At 43.7% G+C, this 27756-nt stretch overlaps 1 protein-coding gene across 1 annotated transcript in view; it reads left to right on the forward strand.

The window, feature by feature from the left end:
• ttc29 (tetratricopeptide repeat domain 29) overlaps window positions 1–27756 on the forward strand; it is a 570038-nt gene that overhangs the window by 475611 nt on the left and 66671 nt on the right. Inside the window, exons 11-12 of the mRNA XM_080193148.1 lie at window positions 13769–13816; window positions 15187–15234. Coding sequence (XP_080049274.1) covers window positions 13769–13816; window positions 15187–15234 — 96 coding nt within the window. The remainder of the gene's footprint in view (window positions 1–13768; window positions 13817–15186; window positions 15235–27756) is intronic.

A 27756-nucleotide genomic window follows, 5' to 3' on the forward strand; every position in this document is an offset into this window, starting at 1 on the left:
TTGTAATGACTAGCCAGCACTATCATTGGAGATTCCCACACCCACTTTCTGGGGCGATTCAATTTTGCTCTCCCATGTCTACCTTGTAGTGATGTTTTTGGATACAGCATAATGTAAAATTCAACTTTTATTGTGCTTTAAAAACTGACAGAGCAAATGGGCTTAACATTTAAGCTAGGGGAATGCTTGGACAGATGCTTTTAACAAGAAAATAACATCAGGTCAGTCCCAAAAGCTAGTATCAGCTTTTCCTTGTAGGCATCTATGACAAGGAACTTTCTTTAAGGAATCTCTTTATGAAATCAGCACAATTATAATCAAAATTTTTAAAATGTACAGAGATTCCTGAAGGCGAATAGCTCTACTCAATTGAGTAACTCAGATAAATTATCATTAATTAGCCAATAAAAATCAGCAGGTGGTTTTTAGCCCAGAGACATTCCCTTGTTATTTAAATTATGTATATTAAAGTACAGCAAGGGTAAAGTAAATGAAAGGGAAACAACAGATATAAGTCTATGAAAACCAATGCAGGATAATGCTTCAGTGAAATCCCCCCCAACTCATAGCTGTTACCCAAAGGAATACAAGGTAGCTTTGACCCCTGTTTAAATAATATAATCCATGAATTAACAGATAGCCCTGTGCAGCTCAGAGTTAAACACTGATTATGCATGCAGTGCACAAGTGTGAGAGCAGCTTTCCTCAGAGGACTGCTCTTGTGTTTGTTTTAGAAAAATTACTAATAATGGCTAGCAGGAAAAAGATTTGATCAAGTTCTGTTTTCAGATCACAGGGTCTGACAAAGAGTATGCTTTGATTACTGAGAATAACCTGATGTACAGTAAATAATGTTTGTTTACATCTTCATGGTTTATTCATGTTAACATGATACACAAGGACATGATTTATGTAATTGATGGGTTTGTTGCTGTTTCGTGTACATTTGGTTATGTCTGTTGCTACTATGATTTAAACTTGAAGGTTATGTCAGATATCTGTATAAAGGATCAACCTTTATGGTCTTGTCTAAAATTATAATGCTACTGACAATTTGCTTAGGTAATAAAAGCATTTGTTTGTCATTCTCTCTGTATGACTGGAATTTTCCCAAAAAAATTCTAAGCGTTGAATTAATGTGAAAACTGGTTTACAAAAATTTGCGCTGGTTTTTTCAGCGGGAGCTCAGAGAAGCCGGCAGCATAGCGCTGAGTGGGCAACTAAGCATTTGCCGATCTGTCAGCACCAAGATTGGCACATGCACAGTGACTCTGCACTGTTGGCTTCCTGATTGCTGGCCAGCTTGATCAGAGACCTCAGTCCCAGGCCTGCTAATGATATCAAAATTGTGTTAAAATGACCATTTAAATGGTCTTTGTGCCACCCTGCCAGAATTCTGATGCTGGGAGACACTAGTGGGGCACAAATGCATGTATGAACTCCGCGAATTGGCCAACACTAGAATCTCCCAGCTTGCTGTGCTAAAAAATTAGCTCAGCGGGACGGGAGAATCACACGCTATGTTTGTGTGCATCATTTACAAACCAATATATTAATAATATACTTTTATATAGAGTTGTAGATATAGGAATCTGATTAGCAAATATACATCTTCAACCAAGACACATACAGGAAGGAGTTGTGCTTCCTGTAAAGCTTTCTTTATTCCTGTTGAGAAATGCTTTTTCATTTGTTTCATTTTTATTGTTGCCCACTGATAGCTGAACTATTGCTTTCATAACAAATAAGAAAAGTTGCAACAAAGGTTTGTGTCCAAAGAGGGCTCCCTTTGAACACCTTAACCAGATATCTGTAGAATAACAAATTGCATTTATACTGTATCTTTAACTTAGGCAAAACCAACTCCCATTCATTCCTCACTCCTATACTCACTAACATACAATGGGGCCTGGTCAAGCAAAGTCTCAATTTTAAACTTCTTACATCCTTGTTTTCAGATCTCTCTATGGCCTCACCCCTCCTTGTAATCCCTCCAGCCCTAGAATCTTTTAGGATATCCATGTTCATCTATCTCTGGTCTCTTGAGCATCTCCAATTTTAATCATTCCAGCATTGGTGGTCATATCTTCAATTGCCTAAGTATAATGCCCTCCATGTCCCTCCTCAAATCTCTTTGCCTCTGTAACTTGCTTCTTCCTTTAAAACATTCTTTAAAACATACTTAACATAGAATCTCTACAGTGAAGAAGGAGGCTATTTGACCCATCAGGTCTGGACCAATTCTCTGGCAGAGTGTCTTACCTAGGCCTTGTCCCTCACCCTTTCCCTGTAACCCGCTCATTCATCATGGCTAACCCATCTAACCTACATATCTCAGGAAACTAAGGGCAATTTAGCATGACTGATTCATCTAGCCTGCACATCTTTGAACTGTGGGAGGAAATTGAAACACCTGGAGGAAACCCATGCAGACACGAAGAGAATGTGCAAACTCCACATAGTCACCCAACGGAATTGAACCTAGGTCCCTAGCGCTGTGAGACAGCAGTGCTAACCACTGTGCAACTGTGTAGCCCTTTTTTATATTTCTTTGTTCAAACTTTTGCTTTATCCACCTTATATGGGTAACATTGAACTCTATATGGTTCAATGTAATATTTTATTTTATAATGTCCTTGTAAAACACCTTGGGTTGTTTTATACCATGGTACCATATAAATATAACATTTTTTTAGTTTATTTATTAGTGTCACAAGTAGGCTTACATTAACATTGCAATAAAGTTACTGTGAAAATACCCTAGTTGGCGCACTCCAGCGCCTGCTCGGGTACACTGAGGGAGAATTTATCCTGGCCAATACACCTAACCAGCATGTCATTCAGACTGAGGGAAGAAATCAGATCACCCAGAGGAAACACACACAGACACGGGGAGAACGTGCAGACTGCGCAGACTGTGACCCAAACTGGGAATTGTTGGTGCACTTAAGTCTCTAGGAATTATTGTTAACCTTAGGAGAAATGCTGTGGTAATTCTTGTTTATTCTATGATCCTCCCCCTCCCTATGGCATTCTGCCTTCTAATGCCTCATTTTTCACCTTAGAGTGCTGCCAGTGATTATAATCTTGACTCTTATTGCATTGCTGATGTGTGGAAAACTTCACATGTTTTATTCTTAGTTGGTGACAACACCACCAAGCTGATATTTACTGTCTATCATCCATTACATTTGATGTATTAAGAGTCAATTGTATATTTTGGAACTGAACAAAAGAACAAAATCAGCCCGGGAAACAGGCCCTTTGGCCCAACGAGCCCGCGCCGCCATCTCAACACCACCAGTCCCCCTTCTCCACCCACGACCCCTGTCTAATGTTTTATGATGTGGGTATGCCGGCGTTGGACTAATGTTTTATGGCCATCCAGATTGAGGGAATCTGATTTAGGGACAATTTATTCCTGCCAATCAGCCTAACAGCACATCTTTGGGGTGTGGGAGGAAACCGGAGCACCCGGAGAAAACCCAAGCACGGGGAGAATGCGCGAACTCCCACAGACACCGGCCCAAATCCATGTGTCTGCACAGCAATCAGCGATAGTCACTGAGTTGTCGTCTTGCCCAGTATCTGGTCCAGTTTAGGCACACTAACAACATGAAGCACTAGGCCAATCTCGAACAACCAAGGGCAGCCCCAGTACGACCCATCGCGTGTATGCCCCTCGTTGGACACGAGGTGGACCAACTTAAAACCTGTGAATGAAAAAAGAAAAAACATTATTATCACATCATATCCATTTACATTACCAGGGACGCCCCAATGCTAATGACCCTTATTTAAAACAATCTCCCATATCCACCCATCTCCAACCCAGTCATGTGCCTGTCTAAGTTACTCTTAAATGACTCTAGCGTGTTTGCTTCCACCACCTTACTTGGCAGAGCATTCCATACCCCCACTACCCTCTGTGTGAAAAACCTCCCTCTAATATCTGTGTTGTACCTCTCCCCCCTCACCTTAAGTCCATGGCCCCTATGTGTCTCTACATAAGAAATAGCTTACCTCTGTTTACTCTATCTATACCCTTCATAATCTTATATACCTCTATTAGATCCCCCCTCAGTCGGCGTCTTTCAAGGGAAAAGAGCCCCAATTTCTTCAATCTTTCCTCATACCCCAGTCCTTCCATACCAGACGACATCCTGGTAAACCTCCTCTGCACTCTCTCCAGAGTCTCCACGTCCTTCCGGTAGTAAGGCGACCAGAGCTGGACGCAGTACTCTAAATGCGGCCTAACCAACGTTCTGTACAACTGCAACATTAGACTCCAGCTCTTATATTCTATACCCCTTCCTATAAAGGCTAACATACCATAGGCTTTCTTCACCACACTCTCCACTTGCATTGCCATCTTCAAAGACTTGTGCACTTGCACCCCCAGGTCTTGCTGCGATTCTGTACTCCTTATGGGCTTACCCTTTACCATATAACTCCCCCCTACATTATTCCAGCCAAAATGCATCACCTCACTGATGTCAAGGTTACGCAGGTTTCCTTCCTTACAGGGGATTAAAGGACAAATTGAGTTTGCATGAAAAGCCACTGGTTATCATGGTCATTTTCTGATGTTATTGAACTTAACATGGTGAAATATCTTACAAGCCTAATTCCATTTATTACTGTTAGCACAGAAAAACAACCCAAGGTGTTGCACAGAAGCATACCAAACTGTTACTGTATAGAGCATGCTAGGTTTTCCCTAAGTGCCCCATGGCAGCAATGCGAAACAGTGAAAATAATCAATGCTTTCGGTACTGTCAACATTTTTTCTGACCATTGTGGGGGGTTCTACACATATTGTTTTGCTTTTTGGTCTATATAGAACATCCCCAGCCATTGGGCCAAAAATGAAAATTGCAAATTGCAACTTTAAACAACTGCACAGATGTACTTGTTTTTCTTTTGCTGGTAATGTTCCCAGTGCTATTGTAGAACTACTGCTACTCATTGCTGCTCCTAGTCAGTTTTCTTTGCCTCATCTAGGTGACCCTACTGACAGTGACAAGATTTACCTGCATTCACTTCTTAAAAGCAGTCATTCAGGATGAGGTGTTTCTATATGTATACATGTATGTGTGTGTAATGTCTGGATTACTATTCTCACTGTCAGCATGGAAGTCAAATTGTAAGGAGTATTTAGATAAAAGCAGTTCAAATTGTTTAAATTGAAATCACACAAGGCAACTTATTAGATGCTTAGTAGAACCATTGTCTCAGAGACAAAGTTGTCTGAAATGCAGTCTACAAATAATCAGATATTTTTCATGTAATTATAGGGGCAAGATATATTTCTATTGTGAATTTTACAAAGCACCAGTGCATGAAGTGTTACTATTGAATGCTGACTGTATTGGAACTATTTCTGCTATATACAAAATCACAACAGGGAAATCATAAAATAATTCATCTGAAAAATAATTGCCGCTATTAAGTAAATGTTACAGTAGATTTTATTGTCTCTGCTGAGATTTAAAATGCAAATTAAACAATGATGCAGGTGTAATTGAATCAACGATCTCTGAAAATTGTATCAATATCTGAATGTTTGATATTGCACAAAATTTTCAAGTGCCTGTAATCTCATCAGATGCAATCAGTTCTACACTAGTACAGATAGGCTTTTGCATTACTTATTATAAATAACTATAATCGAAAGCACTAAAACATCCAGTTTCATTTCCTAGCTGTAGTTTTTACTGTTTAGAGTTTTATTCTTAAGTATAGATGTAAAAATCCTACAAGCTTTCACAGAACACAAGTGTTAACCTCCATAATTTTACTTCCTTTCTACAGGACTTCCCAAATCTTTCTCTAATTGTGATGTGATATCAGCAATGGTTCCATTGATTTCCTCTACATATGTTTTCATTCTGAATAATTGAAAAAATAATTCATTTTCTGTTATATTCAATGGAAGGAGCAAATTATTGTAGATAATCAATTGTCTAGAGACTAAAGCTGGTTGTTTTAGTACCATGGGTTGTACTTCTTCAGAAAAAGAAATGGAGTGATGGAGATAATATGATATAGTGATCGATTCATTCAATCATTGGGTATAAAAACATTAGCCCTGGGAAAAAACCTGCCACTGAGAGCATTAACCACTGGACTCAATAGTATGGCACTAAGTGATTTGCATTTTCAGAGAAATTTCATGACCAGAGTCAGCTCCAGTGAAAATGTGAATAAATTGCTTTTTTTCTTTTTCTTTTTTATATAGCAGACAGTGTGTAGCTGAATCCATTAGGGGCCAACTCTGTGTGTAATGAAATGAAGGCAATAACTGACATGATGGAAACCCTGGATTAGTTTTCAGACCAGCCTGAGCTCAGCTATTATGGCCTCTGTGTCAAGTTAAGGGTCCATTGGGAGGCCTTGAGTGCCTCTGGATACTATTCTCACTGCTAGGATGGAAAACATTTCCCGAGTTGCAAGAAATATTTAAATAAAAGTAGCACAGATTGCTGAAATTGAAACAGTTCAAACTGCCTATAACATGCTTAACAGCATATTCGTTCCACTGCAAAACTGCCTCAAATGCAGCTCCATAAAGCTCATGTTGAACATGTGATAATGAAAGATGTCAGGACAGTGCGGGGTAAACAAGTTTAACTCATGTAAAACATTTTCTCAACTTCAAAAATGAAGAGACCTGCAGCTTAATCCCTTAACTAATGCTGTAAAATATACTAATTTGATAGGTTAATTGCAATATTATTAGCCCTGATAACACAATATGTACTGAGTTGATGTGTGGGGCTGCAGAGCTGTAAAACATTGGTTGGATTTCACTATTTCTTTCATAGTTAAGTCCCCGATCTCATCTGGAGATATGTTAGGGAGGTATTTTCCCTGAGGGAGAGAAAATTGGAGGCTATTAGACTGCTAAAATATCTCCTGGCAGCTAGTTCCCTGCAGTTTGGGGTAAAGGCTTGTGAATAAATTCTGATACAGATTGAGCTGGAAGATTTGAATAGTGTTTAAACCAGGTGCAAATTAACTTGAAAGGATAGAGACTGTAACATAATGTTTCTAATCTATTTTCAATAAATTTTAAAAGTTCAACAACAACTTGCAGGTTTAGCATCGTGAAGTGGTGCAATCTTATTGCTTGATTACAACACTGTCCCATTAAAACTTAAGCTACAAAAGCAAATATAACATTAGCTTATTAGCATAAGTTTCACTTTCCCAACAGGTCCATAAAAATACCATTACAATGTTTTGATTCGTGGTCCTAAGAAACATATATTTCACTTTGCTGAATGTAAGAATTGGTTCAGCAACACTTTTTTGAATGAAGTTCCCAAACAAAGGACCATCAAAATGAACATCTATCTGTCTACCTATTGTGTTTATTGATAGTAACTCTAAACTTCAGTAGGAATACTCCTCATCTCCCACTGTTTATGGCATGTTTCCAGACTGTTCTGTTTCCTGCTGAAGTTGTGGAAACTTAATCTCTGGTGTCCCCAACTTATGTACAGGCAATTTATTCAAATGATGCTAATAATTTGCCATGTATATTCCAAAGGAAACTATGTGGAAATCAGAATATCTTCATTTTCTAATTTTAGCATTTAAAATTACAGCTACAGCCTGAAACTTACCAATATTAAGCAATCTGCAGTTTTCTGATGAAACAAAGTGAACATAACAAGTAATACTATTTATAAAGCATTTGTCATGTAATGAAAGATCTCAAGGAAATTCACATCAACGTTTTAATGCAAAAGTTGACTCTAAACCACATATGGCAATATTAGGTCAGATGACCAATAATTTCCATCAAAGAGGTAGGTTTAAAGGAGCATCTCAAAGGAAGAAAACAATTTATTGAGGGGATTTTATTGCTAAGGGGAGCAACTGAATGTAGGACCACCATGGTGAAGCTATTAAAATCAAGAAACCCCAAGAGGCTGGAATTAGATAAGTACAGATAACTTGGAAAATTCTGAGGCTGACTGAGATTATAGAGATAGGAAGGGATGAGTCCATGGAGAGGTTTGAAGACAAGGATGGAAATTTTAAAATTGAGGTATTGGTTGACCCATACCTATTAGGCAGAATTTTCCCAAAAAATGACAAATTGTCATTTTGGGCACAAACATCAGTGAGGTTAGTTCTGCACCAATGGTGCAATTCGTACCAGAATTGATGGTGCGTCTCAGATCACGATCTTCAGCCACTGACTCAAAATCTTTTCCAGAGCTGCCTCCTAATCCATGAATCTGGAGACCTTGAGGGCCTCCCATGTCCACCTAGTGTGACATACCCTGGCCAGCACCTATTCTTCCTCAGGATCCTTCTTGAGTTCTTCCTCCAATCCCTCCTAGTCTTCTTCCTCATCAGAGGAGCAGCAGTCTCTTCCTCCTCCTCCAGCATGTCACCCCACTGCTGTGCCAGGTTGTGGATGGCACAGCAGTCAACAGCAATGCAGGTCACCCTCTAGGAGTTATACTGTAGAGCATCACTGAGATGGCCGCAGCAGTGGTAAAGCATCTTCAGCAGTGCTATGCACTATTCAATTACTGTCTGAGTGGCACTGTGAGCCTCATTATAACAGGATTCCATCTCGTTCTCCACATTGGCCTCATCAGCCATGACCTCAGCAGGTAGCCCTTGTCCCACACGAGCTATCCGGCAACCTGGGGTGATCCACAAAGACCGTGGGGATCTGTAATTGCCCCAGTATGAAGCTGTCATGCACACTCCCTGGAAAACTTGCAAGACATACATGATGGTAAGCCAGTAGTAATTAGTGAGTTGGCCATTCAGGAAATGCAACAAATTACCGTCGATGAAGGATATTCACTGATACCACAATGCTCTCAAGGTGACATATATTCCATTAATGACCCGTGGCCCTGAGGCATCCTGACAATGGCAGCAAATCCTGCAGCCTGGACATCTTGACGGGCCCGGTCAAAGTCAAAATGGATATACACGGAAGCCTGGACATACAGAGCATCTGTCACCTCTCGAATGTGTGTGCTGATGATTCAGAGATGCCACACAAATCGTCAGTGAAGCTCTGGAATGACCCAGTTATGTAGAGGTTTAGGGCTGTCGTGAGCTTCATGGCCACTGGGAGTGTGTGCTCCCTTCCTCCATATAGTGCCAGTTACATGAAGACGTGGCAGAAATGCTGCATTGTCTCTTTGTTCGAACAAAGTCTTCAGCAGCAGTTGGTGGAAATGCATGTCCTGTAAACCTGAGGTCTTCTTCTCTGGTGCCTTCGACACTCCCACCCCTCCCTCAGCCCGATGGACAACCGGTTTTTGAGCCCAACTAGTGGCCTCCTGTATATTGGTGCAGGTTGAACTTGTTGAAGTTGGCATTGTCTGTCCAGCTCCAGAGCAGTGATCAAAATAATTGTCAGCTCCAAGGGCTCCATACCCATTCAACTTGGTAAGTTGGGAGGAATAGGAGAAGAGAGAGACTTTCAGTAAGGTCATCATGCCAGGACCCTGAATCACTCTCAACACTCCTTGTCCTCATGATCCTGGGGGCTGACAATTCTAGCCTGTCTCCAGCAACCAGTGCTACCTCAATCATCTGCTGCCCACAACACATCATGGGGGTAATTTTCCCATAAAAAAACTGAGTGCCCAATGGGTGGGAAAATGGGAGATTTTCTTGCCTTTTCTTTGTATGTACTTAGTGGGATGAATTTCAGGCCCTCAGTCCGCCCAGGGAATTGTGCTGGCAAGGGGTGGTGGGTCCTATTCCCGGAAGCAACATGTTGAGCGGACCACTGACAGTAGGGAGATCAGCACATCCTGACATTTGAGCTGAACAATACATGGAAAAAATAATTAGGTATGCTTTTAACACGTAGTGGATGGAAATACGTGCAGAAACAATATAGAATGTAGAACATAGAAAAACTACAGCACGAGCAGGCCCTTCGGCCCACAAGTTGCGCCAAACATCTCTACCTACTAGGCTTACCTATAACCCTCTTTCTTACTAAGTCCCATGTATTCATCCAGAAGTCTCTTAAAAGACCCTATGAAATCCACCTCCACCACCACCACTGGCAGCCGATTCCATGCACCCACCACGCTCTGAGTGAAAAAATTACCCTGACATCTCCTCTGTACCTACTCCCCAGCACCCTAAACCTGTGTCATCTTGTGGCAGCCATTTCAGCCCTGGGAAAAAGCCTCTGAGAATCCACTCGATCAATACATCTCAACATCTTATACATCTCTATCAGGTCACCTCTCATCTTTTGTCTCTCTAAGGAGAAAAGACTGAGCTCCCTCAACCTATCCTCATAAGGCATGCCACCGAATCCAGGCAACATTCTTGTAAATCTCCGCTGAGCCCTTTCAATGGCTTCCACATCCTTCCTGTAATGAGGCAACCAGAACTGAGCACAGTACTCCAAGTGGGGTTTGACCAAGGTCTTATACAGCTGCAGCATTATCTCCCGACTCCTCAACTCAATTCCTCGATCGATGAAGGCCAGTACACCATACGCCTTCCTAACCACATCTTCCACTTTCGAAGCTGATTTCAGAGTCCTATGAACCCGGACCCCAAGATCCTTCTGATCTTCCACACTACTAAGAGTCTTACCCTTAATATTATATTCCTTCATCCCATTTGACCTGCCAAAATGAACCACCACACCCTTATCCGGGTTGAAGTCCATCTGCCACTTCTCCGCCCAGTCTCGTTGCGACTTCTGACATCCCTCCAAACTATCCACAACACCTCCAGCCTTCATGTCATCAGCAAACTTAACAAACCATCCCTTCACTTCATCATCCAGGTCATTTATAAAAATCACAAACAGCAAGGGTCCCAGAACAGATCCCTGGGGCATTCCACTGGTGACTGACCTCCATGCAGAAAAAGACTCATCTACAACCACTCTTTGCCTTCTGTGGGCAAGCCAGTTCTGGATCCACAAAGCAATGTCCCCTTGGATCCCATGCCCCCTCACTTTCTCAATAACCCTTACATGGGGGACCTTATCGAATGCCTTGCTGAAGTCCATATAAACCACATCTACCACTCTTCCTTCGTCAATGTGTTTAGTCACATCTTCCAAAAATCCAACCGGGCTCATAAGGCATGATCTGCCTTTGACAAAGCCGTGCTGACTATTTTTGATCACACTATACTTCTCCAAATGTTCATAAATCCTGTCTCTCAGGATCTTCTCCATCAACTTACCAACCATTGAGGTTAGACTCATCGGTTGATAATTTCCTGGGCTATCTCTACTCCCTTTCTTGAACTGAGGAACCACGTCCCCAATCCTCCAATCCTCTGGAACCTCTCCCGTCTCCATCGATGACACAAAGATCATCACCGGAGGCTCTGCGTTCTCTTCCCTCACCTAGTAACCTCGGGTACATTCCATCCGGTCCTAGCTAACTTGATGCTTTTCAAAAGTTTCAGCACATCCTCTTTCTTAATGTCAATGTATTCAAGCTTTTCAGTCCACCGCAAGCCTGCACTACAACCACCAACATCCTCTTCCATTGTGAATACTGAAGCAAAGTATTCATCGAGCACCTCTGCTATTTGTACCGGTTCTTTACAAACTTTCCCACCGTCACATTTGATAGGTCCTATACAAGGATGTTGCCAGAATCAAGAGACAGTAACTGCAAGGAGAAATTGACTTGGTTTGAGGCATCTTCAATCTGGAAAGGAAGAGACTTAATAGAGATATTTAAAATCACTGGGCCCTCCATCTCCAACCCCACAATTCCTTCCTCTGCCACTCCCACCCTGATCACTGACCACTGTGAACCACCCCCCATAATCGCCAGATTCTCTGACCCCACCCCCCCCTTCCATGGGTCAGTCCTCATCACCCCATGGCCAGCCTCAAACACCATGGCCAGCCCAACTCCCCCCTCACCCCCCACTCCCCAGCATGGATAGCCCCAGTACCCCCTTCCCAAGGTCAGCTCTGATTTCTCCCTTCCTCCCTCCCCACCACTCGATAATACAGACTGACAGTGGTCCCGTTCCATTACCAATCAGCCCTGTCCCCTCCAATAGGCCCCGCCACCCTTAGACCCTCAGATCCTGCAACCTTGGCATTGCTCGATGCCTGGTGGGCAATGCAGAATATCCAGTGGGCAGTGCCAGGATGCCAGGCTAGCACTGCCAGGCTGGCACTGCCCTAGGGGCACCCCCCTGCCCACAACCTCTTGGGGAAACCTCAATGGCCTCTGTCCCCACCAGCGAGGTGATCGCACCTGGTCCCCATTGATGGGAATCAGCTTTGATCTCTGCTGGTGGGAGCCTCTCCCAGCAAGGGAAGACATTAGTGAGCCCAGATGATACTGTCCCGGTCTCACCAATGAGATGGAAATTGAGATTTCCACATTGTAATCAGCTTTGCACTGATTTCCAGTACTAGCTGATTTTTTTTGAAACTCAGCTAGTTCCCAAGTAGATCAGGTGTGGTAAAGGTAAGCAATGGCCCCACACCGCCCTCTCTTTGAGGTGTCTCCTGCAGGTCTGATTCTCTGTGCTTCCTAAAGGATGAATTTTAAATATCCACTAATCAATCACTCATCCTGTGCCTGCTAGCTAAGAATCTTAAAGATCTATATCTTCCGGTGAAGTGACAATTGACTTGGATTGCCACTCTATTCATATTTCCCTACTTTGAAATCCAGCCATGTCTATCTTGCCCAATCTTCTGACTCAGGCTGGGTGAGATCTGTATAGCACACTGCATTCCCATGGTCTTCCTTCTAGGGCTGCAGCTTCGGATGAAAGGAGGACAAATCCTTTTTTTCATGGCAGTAGCTGCCATAAACTAGCTAAGTTTAAAGATCCTGGAGGCTCAGAAGAAGAGCCATATGGAATCGAAATGGTAACTCTGTTTCTTTATTCACAGATGCTGCTAGATGGATTGAGGTGGTATGGTCACTGGAATAGTAATCCAAAGACCCAGAGTAGTGCTCTGGGGACTTGGCTTCAAATCCCACCATAGCAGATGGTGAACAAAGAACAAAGAACAACCCAGCACGGGAAACAGGCCCTTCGGCCCAACAAGCCCGCGCCGCTGCATCACCCTACACCTATTCTACCCTGCGTGTCTACGAATAGAACCCCTGACTTAGCCAGATTCAGGGGAGAATAGTGTCAATTTGGTAAAACCAATCAGCCTAAGAGCACATCTTTGGGGTGTGGGAGGAAACCGGAGCGCCCGGAGGAAACCCACGCATCCGCAGGGAGAATGCACAAACTCCCACAGACACAGGCCCAAATCCATGTATCTGCACAGCTAGCAGTGCTAGTCACCGAGCTGTTGCGGCGCCCTTCTACCGGTCCAGGATCAAGCACACACACCGACACGAAGTACTAGGCCACTCCTGGAACCTCCAAGAGTAGCCCACGCACGACCCACCGTGTGCATGCCCCTCGTTTGACAACGAGGTGGACCTCCACCTGCGGAATAATTAGAGTTCAATAAAAATCTGGAATTAAAAGTTTTATGATGATCATTGTCAATTGTTGTAAATATTCATCTCGTTCATTCATGTCCTTTGGGGAAGGAAATCTGCCATCCTTACTTGGTCTGGCTGACATATGACTCTTGTTCCATTGCAAATGTTCTCTGAAATGGCCTGATAAGGCACTCAATTCAATGGCAGTGAGGGATGGGCAATAAATGTGGGTGCAGCCAATGAATATCACATCCCTTAAATTAAATGAATAAAAATCTTGCAAAGCTTTTTCAACATTTTTTGTTTTATTTCAGATTTTCCGCTTTCGCACTATTTTACCTCTTTGGCAAGCCGTACAGAAGGTAAGTGTATAAAATAATAGTTAGAGAGGTGGAGTTGGGCCTGGGATTTTGGAGTTTTGAGGTCAGATTATGCCATGTCAGGTGTTCCCAGGTATGGCTTACGTAGAAGTGCTGGGTTCCAATGACTGGTGACCAAGGACTTATAATGTTGGAGAAGAAGTGTCAGAAGTAACTCTGCCTTTGTCCATAACTGGCTGGTGCAAATGCTTTTTCTGTTAATTCATTGTATTGACTGGGCTGGGATATTTATAGAATACAAGGGAGGGGATTTTGCACTTCTGTTTTCGGAGGGCAGGATTGGCAGCAGGAACGGGAAGTCCTGTAGGAGTTCCAAAATGTGGATTACGCCCGGTGGGATTTCCCATTCCAATTGCCCCACGCTCCACCAATGACATAATGGAAATCCCAATGTTCACAGTCAAGATCTCCATTTAAACATATTTAAAAATAATTATCTTTATGCCTGATATTCCCCCACCCTGCCTCCCATGCAGACATGAATCACAACAGGTCCCCCAAAATGTGCACCCGAAGAGCAAAACCTACCACAGGCATACAGATAAGTAACTCTTCTGGAACTGGTAGCTTCCTCACCATTTTCCCTACTTTGCCTATTTTTAAGAAATGTTGGCTCAAGGAGTGTTACATTTCAGAGTTTTGTCTATGTTTAAACTGCTCAGAAACTTCCAAAACTACCTTCATGTGGTCAGCAGGGGCCATAAGAGAAAATGCTGGGAAGCCTCAGCAGATCTGGCAGCATCTGTAAGGAGAAAAAAGGGCTGATGTTTTGAGTCCAGATGACCCTTTGTTAAAGGACACAGTGGATTGTGTTGAAGTGGTGGCTTTGACAAAATGTCAGCTCTTTTCTCTTTTGGTTTCAGATTCCAGCATTGGCAGTAATTTGTTTTTATTTTAGCAGGGGCCATTTTGTCAGTCCAGCCATTTGTCTATTTTTTAAAAGGTAATAATTTATAAAGAAACCAGGTTGATTTAAACGCAGTGTGCAAGCTTCTCTGCCCTCCCCTCAGCAATTTTCTTGGCAGTGGGAGACAGCACACCATTTGCAGCCAGCAGGATTTTTTGGTCCCGCTGCTGTCAATGGAAATTCACATTGAAGCCATCACACACTGCTGTGAAATCCACAGTATGGGTTGTGCTGCTGAGAGGACCAGTAAAATCTGCCATTCTTACCTGGTATGGCCCACATATGACTCCAGATCCATTGCAAATTTCCTCTGAAATGGCCTGGCAAGCCACTCGATTCAAGGGCAATGAGAGATATACAATAAATGTGGGTAGAGCCAATGGAGGTTATATCCCATTAACGAACTGAATAAAAAACCTTTTCAACATTTTCTGTTTTATTACAGATTTTCCGCTTCCACGCAATTTTACCACTTTTAAAAGCCATGGAGAAAGTAAGTGTATAAGATAGGATTTAGGAAGGTGTGGTCAGACCTTGGTGGGTGGGGGGAAGGGATGGGTGGTGCTCTGGCGTTCAGGTGTTGGGATCAGACCATGTCATGTCAGATGTTCCCAGGTATGGATTGTGCTGAAGTGCTGTCTCTAATGGCTGGTCACCAAGGACTTAACACAACTAAAGTTTATTCAGTATTCTGAGCAGCTTTTATCTGCTTCTACTCTGGGGAGAATTTCTGTCACATGACCCTTTAAGTAACCACATCATCATGTGTTCACTCTGTCTTTGGAGACTCCAAAAAATGAAAATAGATGGATGACAGTGAGAGGGGCTGGGAGAAAGCAGCCAGTGCGGGGATCCCCTGTGGTTGTTCCCCTCAGCAACAAGTATTCTGTGTTGGATTCTGTTGAGGGGGATGACCTACCAGTGGTAAGCCAGAGTGACTAGACTTCGAGCACTGAGTCCGTCCCTGTGCCTCAGAAGGGAAGGGAAGAGAGCAAGAGAGCAATAGTAATTGGGGACACGATGGTTAGAGGGACAGATAGGAGGTTCTGCGGCAGCAAAAAAGACTCACAGATGGTGTGCTGCCTCCCAGGTGCAAGAGTCCGTGATGTCTCGGACCGTGTTTTCAAGATCCTTAAGGGGGAGGAGGATCAGTTACAGGTCGTGGTGCACATTGGTACCAATAATGTAAGTAGAAAGAGGGATGGGGATTTAAAACAGGAATTTAGGGAGTTAGGCTGGAAGCTGAAAGCTAGGACAAAGCATGTTGTCATCTCTGGTTTGTTGCTGATGCCACATGCTAGTGAGTTGAGGAACAGGGAGAGAGTGCAGGTTAACATGTGGCTGCAGGGATGGAGAGATGGTTTCATTTACTTGGATAATTGGAGCACATTCTGGGGAAGGTGGGACCTATACAAACAGGATGGTTTGAACCAGAGGGGCACTAATATCCTGGGAGGGAAATTTGCATCTGCTCTTTGGGGGGGTTTAAACTAATTTGTCAGGGAGTTGGGAAAATGAGATGTAGTCCAAAAGCCAGTGTTGAGGATTGCGAGGTACTGAGGAAGGTATCAAGATCACAGGAGTGTACAGGCAGACAGGATGGTGAATTGAAGTGAATCTACTTCAATGCAAGGAGCATCAAGAATAAGGTAGGTGAACTTGGAGCATGGATTTGTACTTGGGACTATGATGTTGTGGCCATTACGGAAACATGGTTAGAACAGGGACAAGAATGGTTGTTGGCAGTTCCAGGGTATAGATGTTTCAGAAAGAGTAGGAAAGGCGGTAAAAGAAGTAGAGGAGTAGCATTGCTAATCAAGGATAGTTTAACGGCTGCTGAAAGGCAGTGGAATAGTGGATGAAGTGGAAGGCTCTTGCAAGCGACAAAGAGACATTGATAGGATGTAGAGCTGGGCCAAAATGTGGCAGATGGAGTTTAACCCTGATAAGTGTGAGGTGATTCATCTTGCTAGGACAAACTTGAATGCAGATTACAGGGTCAACGGCAGGGTTCTAAGGAATGTGGAGGAACAGAGAGATCTTGGGGTTCATATCCACAGATCTCTGAAGGTTGCCACTCAAGTGGATAGAGCCATGAAGAAGGCTTATAGTGTGTTAGTGTTTATTAACAGGGGTTTGAGTTTAAGAGCCATGGGGTTATGCTGCAACTATACCGGATGTTGGTGAGACCACATTTGGTATATTGTGTTCAGTTCTGGTCACCTCATTATAAGAAGGATATGGAAGCATTGAGAGAGTGCAGAGGAGATTTACCAGGATGCTGCCTGGTTTGGAGGGTAGGTCTTATGAGGAAAGGTTGAGGGAGCTGGGGCTTTTCTCTTTGGAGCGGAGGAGGATGAGAGGTGACTTAATAGAGGTTAATAAGATGTTGAGAGGGATTGCTAGAGTGGACGTACAGAAACTATTTCCTTGGGTGGGTGTAGCTGTTACTAGGGGGCATAACTATAAGGTTCATGGTGGGAGATATAGGAGGGATGTCCGAGGTAGATTCTTTACTCAGAGAATGGTTGGGGTGTGGAATGCACTGCCTGCTGTGATAGTGGAGTCGGACACTTTAGGAACTTTCAAGCGGTTATTGGATAGGCACATGGAGCACTCCAGAATTATAGGGAGTGGAATAGCTTGATCTTGGGATTGGACATAGCTCAGCTCAACATAGAGGGCTGAAGGGCCTGTACTGTGCTGTAATGTTCTATGTTTCTATGTCTTCATCTTCCCCATTTAAGTTTTGACAACCAACAGAACTGAGATGTAACAGTGTGCGTGAACATTAATTGTCTGCATATCATTATATAACATGAAGATTGAACTGACTAACAATACTTAACTATTTACATAGATTAAGCTGTTGTGGCTGGTACATGGTCCACCAAATCTTCCCACTACTGCACCACCCTCCTTCACACTTTTGTTATTTAAAAGAAGGAAGGTGAAAGTCAGTTATAGCTGGGTTTGTGATGTAGACCTGGAAACTTGTGTTTGGTTTGGTCGTAAGTCCTGAGCATGTGATTATGCCAGATTGATGTTCTTATGCTGGTGACATAAGTGTGGACGACCTGGAGTATTCCTGTGGTGTAGCCCGTGGATGCAAGCTTGGTAGGCCTCTGGAGAAGCTTATATGTCCACTGGTGTAGCAGGCTGTATTGTAGACTGGATAGCTGGAGTACTGGGCTGCACGGTAGCACAGTGGTTAGCACTGCTGCTTCACAGCTCCAGGGTCCTGGGTTTGATTCCTGGCTCGGGTCACTGTCTGTGTGGAGTTTGCACATTCTCCTCATGTCTGCATGGGTTTCTTCCGGGTGCTCCAGTTTCCTCCCACAGTCCAAAGATGTGTGGGTTAGGTTGATTGGCCATACTAAAAATTGCCCCTTAGTGCCCTGGGGTGTGTAGGTTAGAGGGATTAGCAGGTAAATGTGTTGGGATATGGGGATAGGGCCTGGGTGGGATTGTGGTCGGTGCAGACTCGATGGGCCAAAGGGTCTGTTCTGGGCTGTAGGGTTCTATTCTAGGGTTCTATGGCATTTCTTTGTGCTGGTTCCAATACCTGTAGTTGGTGAAGCTGTTTCTGTACATAGTGAGCACTGGCTGAGGCTACCACGTAATTGTTTGGCTGTAGGGCATGGCTGTGTTTCACTGCCAGTTTGGTGTGGCCATGTGTGGTGTAGATTTGACCGTTTGACCAGGTATTAGGAAACTGATTTGTAGCCATAGTAGTCAAGGTGCATTTTCCCTTTTAATCGGCATTCCATGAGGTTACCACTCACATTAGTTTTGAGTTTAAGCTGCAAGAGAAACTTTTGGTGCCTGGAGAATAGTTGCTGTACTAGCTATGCTTCACAGGCTGAAGAGTGCAGCATTGTAATCTGTGAAATCCTGGGCACATTTCAGTTGAAGGTGCAAAGCTGAGTGTACCACCCATTCCAACAGGCCATTAGACTATTTAGGATAGTTTTATTTGACTTTAACAGTTGCAGGGTGACAATATATGGAGCCATAATATTTCTGACAGATGAAGACTAGAGCTACGAGTTCTTTTTTGATCTAAGCAGAATGAGTCTCAGTGTGAGTGAGGGCACTTGAAGCAAAGACTATTGGTGTGCCATTCTGAATGCAGACTGCAACAAGTCCATGCTGGGAGGCATTTGCTGATGTGAGTATGAGTGCTTGAACGTCAAAGTACTTTTGCACCAGTGGGACTGAGAGCGCCTGTTTGTATCTATTGAAGACTGCTGTGCGCTGCTCCTGCTAACACCATTTGACACCCAGGAGGAGGAGCTGATGAAGAGGGTAAGGGAACACGTTGTAGCAACGAATAAATATAGAAAGCCAAAGAAACACTGTAAAGCATGATTATCCACTGGGACAGCCATCTGTTGTAAGACCATTGTCTTCTCTAGATCTGGCTTCATGTCATTGGCTGTGAGTAAGTGACCCATATAAGAAACCTGGTTGATCCTGAATTTAGCAGAGTTTAGCTTTAGCTGCAGGGTCCTGATTCTATTGAGGACAAGATGAAGATGTGCATCATGTTCTTGCAAAGTACAACTCCAAACCAGGATATCATCAACAATGATTTCACTGGCTTTGCCTGCAAAGTGTTGCTCCATGAAACTTTTCTACCAGTGTTGATGCCATTGGGCATATGAAGAAAATTGTATCTGCCTATAAGGAGACATCTTCCTAACGCTGCATGGTAGCACAGTGCCTCAGTGCCAGGACTCGGGTTCAAATCCAGCCTTGGGTGAATGCATATGTGATGTTTACACATTTTACCCGTGTCTGCATGAGTTTCCTCACAGTGCTCTAGTTTCCTCTCACAATCTGAAGATGTGCAAGTTAGATGGATTTGCCATGGTAAATTGTCCCAAGATGTGTAAGTTGGATGGATTAGCCATGGTAAATGTGTGGGATTATGGGGATAGGGTGGCAGAGAGGGCCTGTATAAGATACTCTTGTTCAATGGGTGCAGACTCAATGGGTCAAATGGCCTCTTTATGCACTGTAGGGACTCTGTGAATGAATGAATGTGGCAGGCTTTAAGGATTCTGCATCTAATGGGATATGCCAGATCCCACATTCCGCATCCAGGATGCTGAAAATCTTAATATGGACATTTCTGTTATCACCAGTTCAACCATTTTCATAGGGTCATGAGGTCTGAACAATGCCTGTTTTAAGTGCACTGCACCAATGCAAATCCTGACCACGCTATCTCTCTTTACTGCAACCACCATTGCTGAAATGCATTATGTGGCCTCAGCTATGGGAGTTATGACACTCAGTGTTGTCATCCTATGTAACTCATTGACTATTTTCTGCTTCATGGCAACTGGTATTCCTCTCAGAGCAGAAATTATTGGTGGCATGAAATCTTCTAGTCTCGTGCTATTTTACAGGTAGCTTACCAAGCAGATACGATAGTGACTTTCAAGGGGCAACTTGACAAATACATGAATAAGATGGGAATAAAGGGATCCGAATGGATCCGGAACTCAGAGGTTTTAGTTCAGATGGATAGCATGGTCAGTTTAGGTTTGGAGGGCCGAAGAGCCTGTTCCTGCGCTGTAATTTTCTTTGTTCTTCATTCTAAAAAGATCGAATCAATTGCAATTCTTTTTAGAATGAAGAACAAAGAAAATTACAGCGCAGGAACAAGCTCTTCAGCCCTCCAAACCTACACTGACCATGCTACCCATCTGAACTAAAACCTCTGAGTTCCAGATCCATCCGGATCCCTCTATTCCCATCTTATTCATGTATTTGTCAAGTTGCCCCTTGAAAGTCACCATCGTATCTGCTTCCACTATCTCCCCCAGCAGCGAGTTCCAGGCACTCACCATCCTCTGTATAAAAAACTTGCCTCATATCTCCTTTAAAACATATCCCTTGCACCTTACACCTCTGTCCCCTAGTAATTGACTCTTTCACTCTGATTATCCACTTTGTCCATGCCCCTCATAATCTTGAGAAATTCTTTCAGGCGCCCCTCGACCTCCATCATTCCAGTGAGAATAAATAAAGTTTCTCCAACCTCTCCTCATAACTAATGCCCTCCATAGCAGGCAACATCCTGTAAATCTTTTCTGCACCCCCCCCCCCAAAGCCTCCACATCCTTCTGGTCATGTGGTGACCAGAATTGAACACTATATTCCAAGTGCAGCCTAAAGTTCTATAAAGCTGCAACATGACTAGCCAATTTTAAAACTCAGTGCGCCAAACAATGAAAACAAGCATGCCATATACCTTCTTGACTATCTTCACCTGTGTTGCCACTTTCAGTGACCTAACCCAGATCCCTCTGTCTGTCAATACATTTAAAGGTTCTGCTATTCACTGTATATTTCCCATCCGTATTAGACCTTCCAAAATTCATTACCTCACATTTGTCCAGATTAAACTCCATCTGCCATCTGTCCGCCCAAGTCTCCAATGGATCTATATCCTGCTGTGTCCTCTGATGGTCATCATCGCTATCTGCAATTCTACTAACCTTTGTGTCATCCGCAAACTTACTAATCAAACCAGTTACATTTCCTCCAAATCATTTATACATATATTACAAACAGCAAAGCACTGATCCCTGAGGATTGCCACTTGTCTCAGCTCTCCGTTCAGAAAAGCACCCTTCCACTGCTACTCTCTATCTTCTATGACCAAGCCAGTTCTTTATTCATCTTGCCGGCTCACTTCTGATCCTGTGCAACTTCATCTTCTGTTCCAGTCTGTCATGAGGGACCTTGTCAAAGGCCTTACTGAAGTTTATGTAGACAACATTCATTGCCCTGTCCTCATCGATCATTTTCGTCACTTCCTCAAAAAATTCGATCAAGTTAGTGAGACACAACCTCCCCTTCACAAAACCATGTTGCCACTCGCAGTATATCCGCTTATTTCCAAGTGGGAGTAAATCCTGTCTCAAAGAATCTTTTCCAATAATTTCTCGACTACTTGATGTAAGGCTCACTGGCCTGTAATTATCTGGATTATCCTTGCTATCCTTCTTAAATAAAGGAACAACATTGGCTATTCTCCAATCCTCTGGGACCGCCCCTGTAGTCAGTGAGGTCCCCTTGTTCAAGAAGGGGAGTAGAGACCATCCTGGGAATTATAGACCGGTGAGCCTTACTTCTGTTGTGGGCAAAGTTTTGGAAAGAATTATAAGGGATAGGATTTATAATCATCTAGAGAGAAATAAATTGATTAGGAATAGTCAACACGATTTTGTGAAGGGTAGGTCATGCCTCACAAACCTTATCGTGTTTTTTGAAAAGGGGACCAAAGAGGTGGATAAGGGTAAGGCAGTTGACGTGGTGTACATGGATTTTAGTAAAGCGTTTGATAAGGTTCCCCATGGTAGGGTACTGCAGAAAATGCAGATGCATGGAATTTAGGGTGATTTAGCAGTTTGGATCAGGCATTGGCCAGCTGATAGAAGACAGAGGGTGGTAGCTGATGGGAAATATTCAACCTGGAGTTCAGTTACAAGTGGTGTACCTCAAGGATCTGTTTTGGGGCCACTGCTATTTGTCATTTTTATAAATGACCTAGATGAGGGTGTAGAAGGATGGGTTAGTAAATTTGCTGACGACACCAAAGTCGGAGGAGTTGTAGACAGTGAGGATGGCTGTTACAGTTTGCAGAGGGACATAGATAAGCTGCAGAGCTGGGCCGAGAGGTGGCAAATGGAGTTTAATATGGAAAAGTGTGAGGTGATTCACTTTGGTAAGAGTAACAGGAACACAAAATATAAAGCTAATGGAAGGACTCTTAGTAGTGTTGATGAGCAGAGAGATCTCGGTGTACATGTGCATAGCTCCCTGAAAGTTGGCACCCAGGTTGATAAGGTTGTTAAGAAGGTGTACGGTGTGCTAGCTTTTACTGGTAGAGGGATTGAATTTCGGAGCCATGAGGTCATGTTGCAACTGTACAAAACTCTGGTGCGGCCGCACTTGGAGTATTGTGTACAGTTCTGGTCGCCGCATTATAAGAAAGATGTGGAGGCATTGGAAAGGGTGCAGAAGAGGTTTACCAGGATGTTGCCTGGTATGGTGGGAAGATCTTATGAGGAAAGGCTGAGGGACTTGAGGTTATTTTCATTAGAGAGAAGGTTATGAGGTGACCTAATTGAGGCATACAGGATGATCAGAGGGTTAGATAGGGTGGACAGTGAGAGCCTTTTTCCTCAGATGGTGATGGCTAACACGAGGGGACATAGCTTTAAATTAAGGGGTGGTAATTATAGGATGGATGTCAGAGGTAGGTTCTTTACTCAGAGGGTAGTAAGGGCGTGGAATGCCCTGCCTGCAGCAGTTGTGGGCTCGCCAACTTTAAGGATGTTCAAATGGTCAGTGGGTAGGCATATGGATAACATTGGAATAGTTTAGGTTACAGGGTCATTAGATTGGTTCAACTGGTCGGCGCAACATCGAGGGCCGAAAGCCCTGTACTGGACTGTAATGTTCTATGTTCTATGTTCTAAAGATTTCTCTCAAGGCCCCAGCAGTTTCCTTCCTTGCCTCTCTGAGTATTCTGGGGTATATCCCATCAGGCCCTTGGGACTTGTCTACTTTAATGTATTTCAATCCTCCTTTTTGATCTCAACATGACCCAAACTATCTACGCACCCTTCCCCAGATGCATCATCCATCAAGCACTTTTCTTTGGTGAATACTGATGCAAAGTATTCATTTAATACCTAGCCCATTTCCTCTGGCTCCATGTGTATATTCCCTCCCCTACCCTTGAGTGGGCCAACCCTGTCCCTGGCTACTGTCTTGCCCTTTATATACGTATAAAAAGCCTTGGAATTTTCCTTAATCCTACTGGCTACTGGCTTTTTGTGACCCCTTTTAGCCCTCCTTACTCCTTGCTTAAGTTTCTTTCTACTTCCTTTGTATTCCACACTTGCTTCATGTGTTCCCAGCCTCCTAGCCTTGACAAACGCTTCCTTTTCTTTTTAACAAGGTTCACAATATCTCTCATTATCCAAGGTCCCTGAAACTTGCCAGACTTATTCTTCATTCTTACAGGGTTGTGCCGTTCCTGAATTCCTATCAACTTACACTTGAAAGCCTCCCACATGCCAGATGTTGATTTGCCTTCAAACATCTGCCCCCAATCTATACTCTTCAATACCTGCCTAATATTGTTGTAATTAGCCTTCCCCCAATTTAGCATCCTCACCTGAGGACAACATTTATCTTAATCCATCAGTACCTTAAAGCTTACTGAATTGTGGTTACTGTTCCTAAACTGCTCCCCTACTGAAACGTCGACGACCTGGCTGGTCTCATTTCCCCAATTCCAGGTCCAGTATGGCTCCTTCCCATTTGGATAATCTACATACTCTTTCATGAAGCCCTCCTGGGTACTCCTCACAAACTCTGCCCCATCCATGCCCTAGCACTAAGTGAATCCCAGTCAATATAGAGGAAATTAAAATCACCCACCACAAAAACTCTGTACTTTTACATCTTGCCAAAGTCAGTTTACATTATCTGTTCCTCTATTTCCTGTTGGCTGTTGGGTGGCCTATAGTAATGCCCAACATTGTAACTACATCCTTTCTATTCCTGAACTCTACCCATATTTCCTCACTGTATGAGCCCTCCGAGGTGTCCTCCTATAAGAAAGCATATAAGAACAAAATCAGCCTGGGAAACAGGCCCTTCGGCCCAACGAGCCCACGCTGCCATCTCAACACCACCTCTCTACCCATGACCCCTATCTAATGTTTTATGGCCATCCAGATTGAGGGAAAACTGATTTAGGGACAATTTATTCCTGCCAGTCAGCCTAACAGCACATCTTTGGGGTGTGGGAGGAAACCGGAGCACCCGGAGAAAACCCACGCAAGCACGGGGAGAATGCGCAAACTCCCACAGACACCGGCCCAAATCCATGTGTCTGCACAGCAATCAGCGATAGTCACTGAGCTGTCGTCTTGCCCAGTATCTGGTCCAGTTTAGGCACACACTAATGACATGAAGCACTAGGCCAATCTCGAACAACCAAGAGCAGCCCCAGTACAACCCATCGCGTGTATGCCCCTCATTGGACACGAGGTGGACCGACTTAAAACCTGTGAATGAAAAGAGAAAAACATTATTATCATTCTATACCCATTTACATTTCTAGGGACACCCCAATGCTAATGACCCTTAATTAAAGGTTCTTCTATATCCACCCATTTCCAACTCAGTCATGTGCCTGTCTAAGTTACTCTTAAAGGACTCTAGCGTGTTTGCTTCCACCACCTTACTTGGCAGAGCATTCCATACCCCCACTACCCTCTGTGTGAAAAACCTCCCTCTAATATCTGTGTTGTACCTCTCCCCCCTCACCTTAAGTCCATGGCCCCTTGTCCTACATGACTCTATTATAGGAAATAGCTTACCTCTGTTTACTCTATCTATACCCTTCATAATCTTATATACCTCTATTAGATCCCCCCTCAGTCGGCATCTTTCAAGGGAAAAGAGCCCCAATTTCTTCAATCTTTCCTCATACCCCAGTCCTTCCATACCAGGCAACATCCTGGTGAACCTCCTCTGCACTGTCTCCAGAGTCTCCACGTCCTTCCGGTAGTAAGGCGACCAGAACTGTACGCAGTACTCCAAATGCGGCCTAACCAACGTTATGTACAACTGCAACATTAGACTCCAGCTCTTATATTCTATACCCCTTCCTATAAAGGCTAACATACCATAGGCTTTCTTCACCACACTCTCCACTTGCACTGCCACCTTCAAAGACTTGTGCACTTGCACCCCCAGGTCTCGCTGCGACTCTATACTCCTTACAGGCTTACCCTTTATCATATAACTTCCCCCTACATTATTCCGGCCAAAATGCATCACCTCACATTTATCTGGATTAAACTCCATTTGCCACGTAACTGTCCAATCAACCAGCCTATCAATAGCCCGCTGTATTGCCAGACACTGCTCCTCACTGCCCGCCAATCCAGCCATCTTGGTGTCATCAGCAAATTTGCTGTTCACACCGCCTACTCCCTCTTCCAAATCATTTATATACACTACAAAGAGAAGAGGTCCCAGTACCGAGCCCTGTGGCACACCACTAGTGACAGACCTCCAGCTAGAAAAAGACCCCTCCACAACTACTCTCTGACTCCTCTTTGCAAGCCAGTTCTCTACCCATCTAGATACGTGACCACATATCCCATGAGCTTTAATCTTCTGTACCAACCTACCATGAGGGACTTTGTCAAACGCCTTACTGAAATCCATATAGACGACATCAACGGCTCGTCCTTCGTCAACCGTTTTTGTCACCTCCTCAAAGAATTCTACCAGATTTGTAAGGCAAGACTTCCCCTTGACAAAGCCATGCTGCGTATCCTTAATCAGATCGCAACGCTCCAAGTGCGCATACATCCTATCCTGCAGTACATCTGTGATATTCTCCTTAAACAATAGTGCAACTCCCTCATCCCTTTTACATTCCCTTCTATCCCACTTGAAACATCTATATCCTGGAACATTAAGCTCCCAATCCTGCCTTCTCTTAACCAAGTCTCTGTAATGGCAACAACATCATAGCTCCAAGTACTAATCCAAGCTCTAAGTTCATCTGCCTTACCTGTTACACTTCTCGCATTGAAACAAATGCACTTCAGTCTACCAGATTCTCTTTGATCAGCAACCTCACCCTGCCTGCTGTTCCTCTGAGTCTTACTGGTCCTATTCTCTAGTTCCCCTTCAGTTAATTCACATTTGCTTAGGTTTCCATCCCCCTGCAAAACTAGTTTAAGTCCTCCCATGTGACACTAGCAAATCTCCCAGCCAGAATATTTATGCCCCTCCAATTTAGATGCAACCTATCCTTCTTGTACAGGTCCCACCTACCACGGAAGAGATCCCAATAGTTCAGATATCTGAAACCTCCCTGGTACACCAACTGCTTAGCTACGTGTTGAGCTATACTATCTTCCTATTTCTACCCCACTGGCACGTGGCACAGGGAGCAATCCTGAGATTACAACCCTTTTTAATTTTCTACCTAACTCCCTAAACTGCTGCTGCAGGACCTCGTCAGTCTTACTACCTATGTCGTTAGTGCTAGTATTTACCACGATCTCTGGCTGATCGCCCTCTCCCTTCAGAATGCTTTCTGTCCATTCAAAGATATCCTGGACCCTGGCACTAGGGAGGCAACGTATCATCCTGGAGTCTCTTTCTGAAGCGCCTTTCTGTACCCCTAACTATAGAGTCCCCTATAACGATTGCTGTAGTGCACTTTGTCCCTCCTTGCTTAACAGCAGAGCCAGCCGTGGTGCCGCTGATCTGGCTGCTGCGGCTGTTATCCTCAGATCAGCCATCCCACCAATAGCATCCAAAATGGTATATTTGATAGACAGGTGTCGAAGACAGGGGATTCCTGCACTGACTTCCTTCTAGCGGTCACCCATCTATCTGCCTGCACCTTGGGTGTCATCACATGTCTAAGACTCCTGTCTGTGGTTCTTTCTGCCACCTTCATGCTACTAAGTGCATCCAGCTGCTGCTCCAATCTATCCAAGCGGTCTGTAAGGAGCTGCAATTGGATGCACTTTCTGCAGATGTCATCACCCGAGATAGTGGAAGTGTCACGGATCTCCCACATCCTACAAGTGCAGTACTTAACCCCACTGACCGATATCCCTATCACCAATTAAATTATTTAAGAAAATTTATTAAGCTCTTACCTTCACTTATTGCTGCAGGTACCTGAGGTAGATCTTTATATCATTTACCTCCCCAGGATGCTCTCTGATCTCTTCCTGCAGATTAACAGTTACAAAGCAAGAAGAAAGAAAACAAACAGAGAAAAAGCACCTCCTCCCACTCTGCATGAATTACCACACTGCTCCAAATTACCAAATTTCTATCCCACTCTGGCTGCCTCCTAATTCAGATGTGAAAAGCTCACTTTTATTCTTCTATTTCTGGGGCCTGGTATAGCAGAGCATGAACTTCTGAACAAGTTGAA

This window comes from Carcharhinus amblyrhynchos, chromosome 1, assembly GCF_965287045.1.
Source record: "Carcharhinus amblyrhynchos chromosome 1, sCarAmb.v2.hapA, whole genome shotgun sequence".
Lineage (NCBI taxonomy): Eukaryota > Metazoa > Chordata > Chondrichthyes > Carcharhiniformes > Carcharhinidae > Carcharhinus > Carcharhinus amblyrhynchos.